The sequence below is a fragment of the Dermacentor albipictus genome, chromosome 3 (genome assembly GCF_038994185.2).
Source record: "Dermacentor albipictus isolate Rhodes 1998 colony chromosome 3, USDA_Dalb.pri_finalv2, whole genome shotgun sequence".
NCBI lineage: Eukaryota > Metazoa > Arthropoda > Arachnida > Ixodida > Ixodidae > Dermacentor > Dermacentor albipictus.
The window spans coordinates 121,396,597-121,409,585 of NC_091823.1; the positions used below are offsets into that span (position 1 = coordinate 121,396,597).

General features: G+C 46.0%; 1 protein-coding gene across 1 annotated transcript in view; it reads right to left on the minus strand.

The window, feature by feature from the left end:
* Positions 1–1,125: 1,125 nt before the first annotated feature.
* The window catches only part of Prp6 (pre-mRNA processing factor 6), a 66,852-nt gene continuing 54,988 nt past the window's right edge, over positions 1,126–12,989 (minus strand). Inside the window, exons 19-23 of the mRNA XM_070536005.1 lie at positions 10,448–10,624; positions 7,859–8,060; positions 7,093–7,231; positions 2,469–2,595; positions 1,126–1,775 (exon numbers count right to left, since the gene is read on the minus strand). Of these exons, the coding sequence (XP_070392106.1) occupies positions 1,623–1,775; positions 2,469–2,595; positions 7,093–7,231; positions 7,859–8,060; positions 10,448–10,624 (798 nt within the window). The 3' untranslated portion in view covers positions 1,126–1,622. The remainder of the gene's footprint in view (positions 1,776–2,468; positions 2,596–7,092; positions 7,232–7,858; positions 8,061–10,447; positions 10,625–12,989) is intronic.

Here is a 12,989-nt window from a genome sequence, read left to right on the forward strand (position 1 = left end):
ACCTCTGTTTTCAGATTAGGAGGTATCGGCCATCGCGATTCATTGTGATGGTGTTAAGCCTCGACTAATGTTCGTTTCGGTGGGCATCAGTGGTGGGGCACAGTCGGACCCAGAGCTTCGACTTGAAGATGGCGTGTGCCCGCAGCAAACGCCATCACTTTCTGTCATGCCTTACTGCTTCCAAATCGCAGTGTACTGTTGCTCTCCTTCACTTTCGTTAGTTCAAACTTTCGTTAACTCGAACTCAAGCGGCTTCCCCTTGCGGTTCGAATTAACGAGCTTTTACTGTATTGCAGTAACCAAGTGTATTTTACTTTGCTGCGGGTATAAATTTTTGGCAGCAACACAATTACGCCAGTGCCGAAAATTTACACCAGCAGCGAAGTAGTATAGACTTGGTTACAGCAATACTAGCTGCTTTTGTCGATTTGAGCTTTGCGCCGCCAGGTGGATGCACCAAGCAGGACACTCCCGTTTATGGCTCCGCCCCAACACCCCAACTGCGTTTATTCGAATACCAGACACGCTAAACCTCTCTAATACACATAAAAACGACGTCTGTCGACACTTGGCGAAAGATTTATTAGATTATCTACCCGCTAGCTACTCGTAAGTTCTCCTACACCGCAAGAGTCACGTGGGTAACGTGACCACTTAGGGGCCGCGATGTTTTCGGCCGGCCAAACAACCCAAGGACGCAAGTAGACATAGCGGTCTGCGCATGCGCAGTGCCGTCGCCCCTAGTTCTTGCGTACGCAAGCCGCTTGCGTCCTCTATACTAAAACTCTCTATTGTCTCGACATTCCTTTGCGGCAGCAGTTAAATTTCATTACACTGAAATCACGTACAGATAGTTTCTTATATGAGGTTCCAATTACATGGACAAGACGTTAGGAAAAATTACATACTTCACTATATTGAGAATTCTGTTATGTTGAAGTTTGTTGTATCGAGGTTTAGCTGTATAATCAATATTTTGAGATATCCATGTTCTCTATGAGATTCAACCATATTTTACCGCTGTTGAAGTTTGCCAATTCCAAGTGCTGGTATAAGCATTTTCTACGTGGAATAATGCATTCAGCTTCCAAAAAGCAACAAGGTACATTCAATGCAGCAGCAGACTCAGTCAGCAAGATCGTTTTTATTACATTCGGGCATTTCGGTAGTCTTGAATCATCTTGCAATAATGTACAGCTTATATCTTTCTGCAAGCCACATGTGAATTAATGTGATGGCAAATGGCCTTGTCTCATCACAGGTTTAGCTGTACAAGTGCCAGAAGGTGTGCTGTGGACACAAAACCAGTGTAAAAGAGACAAGGTCTTTCAATCTCTCATGCAGTCATGTAGCCAGCGCCTTGTAATTTTTACATTTTTTGGCTGCTAAATTTATTCGACGGCTTGAGAACTGCACCCCACTAATATATGAAGCAATACACGTTTTTCAATACACTTTTTTGCACCACACTTTTCTCAGGGTGGCCACAAAAGCACCTTGCCAAGTGTCCACCTTCTGCTGGCATGCCTCTCAATGAAGAAGTTAAAATTGATCTGTAAGAAGATGAAAAAAAAATGAGAGACTACAGCAGAGATTACAACTAACACTCCCGTTTCCAGCAACTACGTTGGTATCGGGAGAGCATTTGCCACCAGAACAAGTATATCCTCTGTCTTCTTCCGCCAGTTAGCAATGTCTTTGGACACCCGGCACCAGTTTGGACCATGCCTGGGTTCTGCCATGACGCATCGCCTTTTTACCTCTTCTTGCTGCTCCTGTAAGTAAATTTCACAAGGATTTAGTACTTCTATTCAGCAGGTTATTTTGAATTCATAGTGACTTACTCAATACTAATGTACAGCCCCCGTCATATGCATAAATTAAATGTTCCTTTAATTTTTCCCTCATTAACCTCACTGATTTCCCTCATTAAGTGTCACTGACTACCAGCGCGTTTGCACATGTTAAACAAAACAAAACTAAGAAGATGGGAACATGACGACCATAGTAAGGATGACATTTGCCATCATCCGTGCCATTTTTTTCCTTTTTGCATAACCAAAAAATAAACCATTCTGTTCTTTCTATAGTAATCGAGGTGCGTCACTTAGGAAAAAAAAACTTTGAAAGTGTTAAATTGAAGCACTTAAATTTTCCCATGACATTTAAAAACTACAACAGAAAGAAAAACACATCTGTGAGTTAGACTAACAATTAAGAAGTTCAAACTTAATTCATAAAAATCGGGGAAGAAGGGAATCTCCCTTAACTTTAGTCATTAAACTGCTCATCCTGCTTGCAGACACATTCTGAAATGTTTGCTAAAAAGTTTAGCCCCCCATAACCAATGTGTCCCCCAATATACTTTATCAATTCTAGGAGACTAAACTGCATTTGTTATGCAAGTAAAATACAGTTGCCAATAAATGAAATCATTGAAAACTGCAGGCTGGCATCCCAGCGCCTACCTCACTGCCATGAAGCAATTCAAACTTGTAGTAGTAGGCCCATGCATCCCCCAGGTCAGGCTCAATCTTCACAGTGCGGTTTAACCATTCTCGGACCTTGTTTGTCTTGCGTTCTGTCCAGAAAAGCCTGCAAGGAACAATGGAAACAAAAGGCTGATGTGCAGGTCTTTTTAAACAACTTTGGAAATACAGCCTAATCGCAATGATACCATGACGATTCATCTGAATTTCCAGGCGATGAGAATTTTCCTAAATTCTCATCCAAGGGGCATTAAGTACAGTTAAACCTGGATGTAACGAACCTATATGTAACGAATTCCTGGATTTAACGAAGTTTTTGAATTCCCCAACGCTGCCCCCATTGAAGCCCATGTATTTTCGACCTTGATTTAACGAACGCGTTGCGGCGGTTAGCCTTGATGTAACGAACTCCCAAAGCTGATCAGTCATTACGTTTTGCACTTTTAAGGAAAATTCGGCCGAAGAAATGCTCTAGATTATTGAATATTAATATTGTAAGGAGCCAGCAGCTACGCGAACGCCAGGGATTGCCGCGACCGAGCAAAGTTAGCGATGATGATGATGATGGCGGCAACTAGCGCCGCTCCGTGCCTAACGTAGCAGTCTTTTCAGGCTTTGCTTGTCTAGCGTGACGCCAGGTGGCATTGGTATCGGCAGCTGATTTCTCTTTCAGATTTATTTTGTTTCGTATGAATTTGAGGACAAGCATTCTTATTTAGTGATTTTTATTTGTTTCAACGGCTTAGACGCACTTATGTGTAAGAATTCACTTGAAAAGCAACGCTGATAGCCGGTTCTTTCATTGCCAGGGCGCGGGAAGGGAGAGGGACGATGACGAACGACACTCCATGACGAACGACATGCGTCACTTTTTTTTCTTTCTCTGTGGATGCGTTGCATTCGCCATTTTGAGTGTTGTCCTGCCTTCTGCACGTGTGCGTGTGTCAACTGTGCCCTGGTACAGGTTTGTCCGACTTGTTTTGGAGGTGCTAGGCCTGCCTGTCGGCGTGTAGTCGTGCGTCTCCGCTTCTAACTATGTCGTCGGTTGGTCGTGATGAGTTCTGCTGCCAGAAAACGAAAAGTTCTGTCTTTTGAAGACAAACTCGCAATTTTAAATGCTGTCTCCGCGGGCGAGAAGAAGAAGGACGTTGCCGCCCGTTTCAGCATTCCAGCGAGCACACTATCAACGATTTTGAGTGCGGAACACAGCATCAGAAACGGAGTGGAGTCGGGAACAAGCTCAAAGAAAAAAAGACTGAAGCTGTCCACATACACTGATGTGGACAAGGCAGTGTTCACGTGGTTTTTGGACACGAGAGCCAGAAATGTACCCATAAATGGTGCGATCTTGCAACAGAAGGCAAAGGATTTTGCGTGCATCTTGGGCCATGATGATTTCAAGGCAAGCAACGGATGGCTGCAGGGATTTAAGAGCCGGCATGGTGTCGTCGGAAGAGTAATCAGCGGCGAATCTGCCTCCGCAGACAGCGATGCTGCTGCTTCGTGGGTGGCTGACGAGCTGCCTGGAATCCTGAGTCGCTTCGAGGCGGCTGATGTCTACAATGCCGACGAGACGGCTCTATTTTATCAGATGCTTCCGGGCCGCACGCTAGCGTTAAAAGGCGATGACTGCCGCGGTGGAAAGCAGAGCAAGCTCCACATAACGATTCTGCTGTGTGCCAACCTCGACGGCACAGACAAGCGAGTCCCGCTAGTTGTCGGCAAAAGTGCCCGTCCCAGGTGTTTTAAGGGGACGAAGCGTATGCCCGTGAAGTATGTGGCGAATTCCAAAGCTTGGATGACTCGGCCAATATTTTCTGAGTGGTTGAAGGAATTTAACCAGGACGTCAAGCGGCAAGGCCGTCAAGTTTGCCTACTGCTGGACAATTGCTCGGCGCACCACGTCGAAGGCCTGCAGCTGTCGAACATCGAACTGCATTACTTCCCGGCCAACTGCACGTCTCTAATACAACCCCTGGACAAAGGGGTCATTAACAGTTTTAAATGCTGTTACCGGCGCCGACTAATCCAGAAGATACTTCTCGACATCCGTCTGGAACGGGAGATGAAGATCGACATTTATCAAGCAGTCGAGATGCTTGCTGCCTCCTGGCAAGAGGTCAGGGCAGAAGTTATCGCGAATTGCTTTTTAAAGGCCGGAATAGCCAAAAACGCACGGGCTGGTGCCGACGAGGAGGAGGAAGACCTTTCTACTCCGTCCGATGTGGCCGAAGCGTGGAACGAGCTATGCACTAACGGTGGTGTACCCGACGACGTTGAACTGACTGACTTTTTGTTTGCCGACAACGCCGCCGTGGCTACAGAAGAAATGTCTGATGCAGCAGTAGCTGAAAGCGTGCAAAATCCCGATGGCGGTGATGATGGTGCCTGTGAGGCAGATCCGTGTGACGTGCCTTCTGCAAAGGAGGTGATGAACGCAATGGACGTTATGCGCCGTTTCGTCGGCTCGCTCGACGATGAAGGAGCTCTACACGATTTAGCTTCTTTGGAGCGGCGTGTTGTGCCGTCACTTGTGCCGAAGAAGCAAACGGAAATTACGCAGTTTTTTGGTGCAAAATAAATGCTTGAAGGGCGAGTTCACCTTCGCGGATATATTGAGCTATTTGGTTTCGTTTCTGCATCATTCGTACGATCCTTCACGCGAAACCTGCATGTAACGAAAACCTGTATGTAACGAAAAATTGCGAGCTTTTGTCAACTTCGTTATATCCAGGTTTAACTGTACATGTTCTCGCTCGGGATGACCCGAATGCTCTATCAGCAAGCGGTGGATGATGCATATTTCTGAGCTGTCACAACACCTCTCAGGGCAGTGTACGTTCATGAAGTTAACATGTGATATCATGTGACATCTTGGTGTCTTCCATGGCAGAGACCCACACACTTGGAAAGCCCTCGCTGCAGCATGCAGTACCTGCTGACAATGTAGATGAAGAAACAAGCACAATGTTTTAGGAATTCAAGAAGTGATCTCTTGATGGGGCATTGAGGGAATAAAGTTTCAGGGGAGACAGCCATAAAAAGGACTTCAACCAAAATTAATAACAATATATAAACAAGAATGCCTTATTTTCTCTATAGCGTTGTTTCTGGTCTTGTTATCGATCGTATGAATTCTAGTGGCATGAATATTTTTTGAAGAGAAGTGAGACGGGACTGAGAAAAAGCCAATTTTGCCATGAAGGTGATGAACTGCAAGTAGTAAGGCGAATCTGGACCGAGGAGGTCACGCTGGGTGCTACCATGTTGTCACACTAGCTATTCAAGCTGCAGATAAAACTTGCAATGCTAAACCCTAAAACCAGTGTGCACATGTAACCTGCAACACCTTCTTAGTGTTCTGCGCATGTGCGATTTGGAATTGCTATCTTATAGCGTGCAAGGTCTTTTCATACACTAAGGCAAATCTCTTTGTCATCACAGTTGAAAATTTTAAATAGTCATGAAGCAAACCTACAATATTCAGAAAAATTGCTGGCTCTCCCGTAATCGAGAGTTGATGTAAGCATGAAATGACTGCCGGAAAAGCAGATTGTTTGGTGATGATACTAGCCACAATCTTAAAATGGGTGTTGTGCATGTTTGCAACGGCACACCACACCACACCATACTGTGCACTGGTCCATATGGATGCTGCCCAGCTAGAAGAAAATCACATGAAGGAGGCACCAGACAGTGTTGTGCCATCTCTTGAGGCGACACAAAACCTGCGCCATGGAACTCATGGACTACTGGTGTTCAAAGAGCACACACAATCCTGTCTCAGCACCAAAAGATGACAATCAAGTGTGTGGTGCACTGTATCTGCCTTTTGAACGTCGCCAGTGGAAATGACAAATAAAACTTCAGTGCACTAGAAGTTATAGCTTGAGTGATATCGTGAACAAACTTTAGGAGGAACTAGGAAACAATATTTTTTGTAACTTGTTTGGGCAGTAACTAACGTATGCAATGTGGTGCTGTACAAAGGGTTAGGGGCCAGAGACTGCATTCTTTGAAGTTTTGGCTGGTTACCTAGATGATCTCGCTTTGTTCTCACAACTTGCCCGAATTTTCTCATTTTAATGCCTGGATAACGGCTCTGGCTTTTCGCTCAAGGTCACTTGAAGGTCGCCAACAACGGGAGCTAAAAGTGTTTTATGCTTAAAAACAGTGCTTCAATGAATGCAGGTTCCAACACAGGCTCCAACCTCCCTAAAACATGTTTGGACATCAGACACATGCTTAAGTGAAGCTCAACAACTGATGTGAATGTTGCAGTAAACAACAAAGAGGGCCTCAATCGCTCAAAAGGAAGCTAGAACATTCAGTGCACTTAATGACAGCTGCAAAAACAAAACAGAAGCATTCCTATAGATGGAGCAGCTCTAGAGGAATGGGCGCCAGTTACATACTGGAATGGTGCAACAGAAGCTTGCACAGACAGGTTACAAGTGCAATCGCCAAAGCGCAGATGGTCAAGATAAACATATCAGAAATTGCATAAGAAGTCTCTATCCAACAAAGTCGTAGCCTCATTCAACAGGGATCCTCCAATATTCAAACAGGCCGAAGCAACAGACAGTGAAGGAAGTTGGCTCACTTGCTGACAGCCAGGAGAACATGGGCGTCATGCTCGCAGCGCTTGAGTGCATCCACGCTCTTGGTCTTGCGCTGTGGACGGGGCTCCATGAAGATAGCCTCGGCCCAAAGGATGCCACTGGCTGGGCATTCCTGCATGGCTGTGCAAAGCACGACAGGGACAGAACAGTTTTAACAAATGAATGCCGCTGCTCCCACCAATCTGGATGCCCACACACAACATATTATAGCCCTGCTACTATCGTGCATCCCAAAACAAACTTGAACGGCATGCCACGGTTATGTTCAGCAGATGGAGCATTGTGGGCATCACCCTGCTCTGCCGCAGCCTTCGCAGTGCAAGGCATTGAAGGACCAGGAGCACCGCGAAGATGATCAGAGGCAATCTTGGATTGTCAATAACTCTGCTCCTGCTGAGCACACTGAACCAATTTTTATCGCAAAGCATTTTTGAAATAGTCTGTTTTAACGTCAAGGGAATTTCTCGACTTCAATAAGAAGTGGTTCAGGACCCCTTTAAGAATCACTTTATTTCCAACTGCTGCTTAGAGCATTCTAACTGATTATCTAGCTATGACAAAATTAAACCCGGCCAGTTCTAAATAATCCAGGCGCAAGCGAAACACTGAAATTGGGATGTGGCATGACATTTTCATATGCGAAGAGTCCTCGGTCTTTTTCTAAGCAATGTTTGCTATTAGTTGGGGCAGCTTGCGGGTCAGTTACAAAAAAGAGGGGGCTTCTCGCAAGTAGTGGAAGATGCTGACCTTTAGCCATGAGGGTCTGGGCAATCTCCTTAAACCCTGCGCGGACCTCGACCCGCACAGCCTCGAGCCAGAGCTCTGCACTTCCAGGGTTGCGAAGTCGGGCCTTCTCCAGCACAGAGCGGGCCTTGGTCAGTGCACCCGTCGACTCCTCCAGCCGAGACAGCAGCAGCCAAAGGGGCACCGATGTGGGACACTTCTTGAGCTGCACAGAAGGGCACAGGGCAATTACCTACCTACTTGAGCAGCATTCGAAGTGCGGGGTCTCAAGTGCTCTTGGTAAAAAAGTATGCAGCACTAACCCTAGTGCCAACACAAAAAGGAGCATTTTATTGCTTCTTTTAATTTTGTATTATAGTGGGCTAGTTGGTCCCCAAGACATGGTGGAACATTACGATGAAAAGCAAGGCTAAGGCCTTAAATGTACAAGAGTTCTATCAAATGTAACACCCTGTTCGCATTTTCCGTGATCCGGTAGTTACTTTACTAATAACTTTGCATGCTGCGCCTGCATTCAAGAATGGCTTGAGCTTTCAAGAGCATAGTTCTGATGAACCAAATTCTCCTATTTTTGAGTTCACATACCGGTGACATCAATCAACGTAACAATCAATTGACAGGTAAGCTAGTGATTGAGTTATCTTTGGCAAGTGAAAAATAACTGGTTTTCATAGCTGCTACGTACGGCAGCCACTTTGTAGGTTTATTATAGCCAGCACACGTTTACATACTTTTTATTGCATATGGGTTGCACCTAGGAAATTTGGATACAAATTTAAGGAGGGAAAAGCATGGCAGATCCCACTCATTGTGGGAATTTATGTAAGCAATGATTCGGTGAGATGAAGAACCAAACCGGCAACCACATTAAGAAACATGTAGCAGTTTTCAGCTATGAATGCATCCCGTAACTCAATCATAACAGTCATGATCTGCAATGGCATAAAAAGAGCCAAGGTAAGTTGTATTCAATGGCTAAATCCTTGAGTGATTCCTTCATTTGATACATGATATTTAAGAGAGTTCGCATGTCTCTAAAACAGATGCATCAGTGCAGACATACGAAAGCATTTGGGGCACAGCATCAGAAAAACTGGCAGTTTTAACCACATGCTGTGTTTCTCGTGAGCGAGAACACAATACAGCAGCCACAGTGTAAGATGCAGTGGCAAGCACCTGCACTGACACCCTCTCACGTGGAAGCAATGATGTGTTGCTGGTAGGGGTGTGCGAATATCAAAATTTTCGAATACAAATCAAATGCGAATACTTAGCTGTAAATATCAAATCAAATAACGATATGCACATGCATTTATTGGAAAGTGGGGATAATTTGTTACGTTGGAACATTGCAATTGCCTTGTAAATATTAACAAACTAGACTAGTAAGCTGTTATACTAAAACGCTGTGTATTTGGCTCTTGTTAACTTGGGAAATTTAGTAATGCCCACTAGCTGTCCTCATCAGCCTGTGCCTTATTACACTGCATCAAATGCCCTTAAACTCTGAAGCATTTGACCCTGTGCCAGTTGTCACTCATTGCACCTGCTGTCAAACAATTTACTCAGAATTGGGAGCGGCGCTGTTTCAAAAAAATAAATCGAAAAAGAAAGAAAGAAAGTGCACCCTCACCGTCTGCAAACCACTGCCCCTCAATGCTGTGAGGCTGGCTTTCTCGCCGAGTTTAGACGGTTAGTAGGTAAGTGTGCATTAGAGGCAAAATTTTGCTAGCAGCACGAAATCATCACAATGTTCAGCACAAGATCGCCCCAATGTTCTTGGATTAGACAGAAACAATTGCTAAGAACCGTGCTTGCTCCCACAGTACCAGCAATAAATCTGATTTGATTCGAATATTTGTGTCCAACCGAATATTCGAACATTTTCAAATATCTATTTTTCTAATCAAATGCAAATATTAAAAATATCGCATTGAATATCATTTGAACTTGTCAAATATTTGCACACCCCTAGTTGTTGGTAATTGGACCCCTCACGCACAAGGCATGTCTTGGCAGATGGCCAGGTGCTGAAGTACATTGCTGGTAATTCAAACCCTTGTGCAAAGTGAGGAGGGAGTGCAGAGAAGAATGGGGAAATGTCAGTGCAGAGTGGGTTCCCCTGCCCATGAGGGGGTGTAGCTGGGAACATTGCGTCAAGGGAATGAATATTCTCTCGCGTGCTTCCACCAATGAAATCAGCTTCTACTAGCAGAGAAACTGACGGCGATGACTCAAGCAGTAGTTCGCAAAGAAAGCTTTGCTTTATAAAAATTTGTAGCTGTTAAATGCAATTGTACGGCAACAAGCTTCAGCGATTCAGCTGAAACCAACAGACTAGACTGACAAACATGCACCCAAATGAAGACGACCTCAAAGAGCGAGTGACACTGTCAATGACAAGGCAAGCGCAGCCGCATTTGAAGAGGCAGTGATGGTGATTGCAGCAGCAGTTGTGGCCAGACAAGGAGACAGCAAAGTGCTGCCCAGTTCAAGATGATGCAAGCTCAACTGCCTGTCCTTCATCTATGTCAGGGCTACTCCTTACAAACGACAGGACAGGAACAAGCCACCACGGTTGGCGCCACTCACCCCCTGATTGTAGGTGCTGCGAGCCAAGTCTGTCTGCCCCTGGCTCTGCTCAATCTGCCCCTTCATCATCCACAGCTTCGGAAAGTCGGCATACAGCCGCAGTCCCTCGTCCAGCAGCTGCTGGGCCTGCTGCAGGTCCTTCAGTGCCCACTCCAGCCGCACAGACTTCATCATCACCTGCGCAGCACACCCGGAGAATGACACACAGCAAGCTCTCGCTCTACAATGAAGCTGCTTTATTCGAAATACCTCCTTATTAGAAATTTTTTGAGGTCCCAACCTCAGTGCATACATTTTAGGCCTGGTATCTCGAAGAGCAGTGGTCCGCAGTCTTTGCTTAGTATGAAATGCAAAGCAGGATATCCACACTGGGCCACTCGATGCAGCATACACAATGCCAATTTGAGTTTCTTTTTTACCAGTCCACCTAGGCAAAGAGGAGTACGAAGGTGGCAGCAGCTCCTTGGGACTAACTGTATCACGTGGCAACCGACAAGCAAGGGACCAGCAGAACTTTCCCGCTTATTATGTTGTTGGTATCAAATAAGGCTTTGCTTCAAAATGTATTTTATGAACTTCTGTGCTACTGGAGTGTCCTACAGTTCCCCTGCTTCAAATGAAATACTGCTAATAACAAAGTAAATGTTCTGACTCTGTCTTCACTAGAGCGAGGGTTTATTAAATGTGTAAACATTATCTCCCAGGTGTTGGCTCAACACAAGCACATTGGAACTGCCCATAGAGTTTCACACAAAGGTTACTAGCAGGAAATTCGGTGCTACAGTCATTCAGCTGCTGTGGGAATGATGGTTAGGATGTGCATTCTGTACAGTTTGACACGACTTCACTGAAAAAGCGCACTGCACTTTCACTTATTCTCTTACTTTTTTTTAGCTGTGACAGATGGCGCTACTGTTCTGCTGCAGTGGAATCAACATTGCTGAAGGCCATCATCGTAGACAACGTGTCTGTTAAATTTACTGTGGAAAAAACAGCCAAGTAATGCCGCAAATGTGGCATTAAACTAGATCTACAGGGAAATTCTACCTCTGAGCAAAATGACAGAGTGAATGAGCCAGTGGTGCAGCTGGAAGGGTTATGCACACATATTCAGGAAACATTTGGCATTTGCTGTATGGTTAACGAATGACTTGCTTCAGATTTATTGACTTGCCACTGCATTCCCATTGGACTTCTCTAGATCTTAGTTTTTCCCTTTTGAAGCATGCACAATGTTAGGCAGAGAAGCACTACATGTTTAACCTTAATATACCCAACGTATCATTCACGCTACACCGAGTTTAATACAGTCGAACACGGATATATCGAACTCGAAGGGGATCACGAATTAATTCTATATATCAAAAATTCGATATAAAAAATACAGGCCCAGAGACTTTACCTGTGGCGGACGATGACCTACCGATCGGCGCATTCAAGAATGAGAACTATTTCCGCACACACGACGCAAAGTAATGCTTTATTTGCGTGAAAAAAAATCGCTTATGTTGGCCTGCTTCTTCGCCTTGCAAATGAAATTAAAGACGCCAACCTCGATCTTATCGAGGCTGTTCAGGTGCGGAAGCCCGGTTCCTTCCATGTCGCCGCAACAACGGCGAAACAAGCTGAACGCTGCCGCCACTTCAGCGGCGGAGTACGAGCGTGTAGCCGCGCCCTCGTCCGGACGATCTTCGTCGCCACTCGAGCTGTCAGCCTGGGTCCCTCCGACTGCAGCTACAATATCCTCGTCGGCGAGGCTCGCAACAGCCTGAACATTGCTGTCAACGTTCACATAATCGTCAGCAGACACTTCGGCTGGAACGGCAGCCGGGAAAAGGGACGACAACTCACGAAACGCGTCGTCCATGCACTCGTTGTCGCCGTCGCTGTCTTCGCAAGTTTCAGGAAGTTTGGCTGTCACGAGGCCTGCCTTCCGGAAGCAGTTGGCCACAGTATCCTGCTTCACGTCTCTCCAGGCGCCCGTCATCATTTGAATGGCCCCCAGCAGGTCAACCTTAAGCTCGGTGCCCATGCGGAGGTTCACCAAAAGCCTATCAATGAGTCGCCTCCTGTAGCCGACTTTGAACGACTTAATGATGCCCTGGTCGAGCGGCTGCAACTTTGCTGTCGTGTTCGCCGGCAGAAACTTGAGCGCGATGTTTTCGAGCTTGCAGGTGGTGTGATGGGCCGAGCAGTTATCGACGAGGAGGCAAGCGTGACGCCCCGATTTGCCCAGTTCGGCGTCCCACGCTTGCAGCCATTCTGTGAACAGCTGACGCGTCATCCACGCCTTCTTATTGAAGGTGTAGCGAACGGGGAACTGCTTACAGTTTTTGAAGCAGTGCGGTGCCCTTGCTTTGCCAATCACAAAGGGCTGGAGCTTTTGAGAGCCATCCATGTTAGCAGCGAGCAGAACGCTCACTCGGACTTTGCTCATCTTGCCCCCGTGACACGTGCTGCCCCGGACGTCGAGCGTCTTGCTGGGCAGCATCTGCCAAAACAACCCGGTCTCGTCGGCGTTGAAGATTTCCGCGGATGAAAA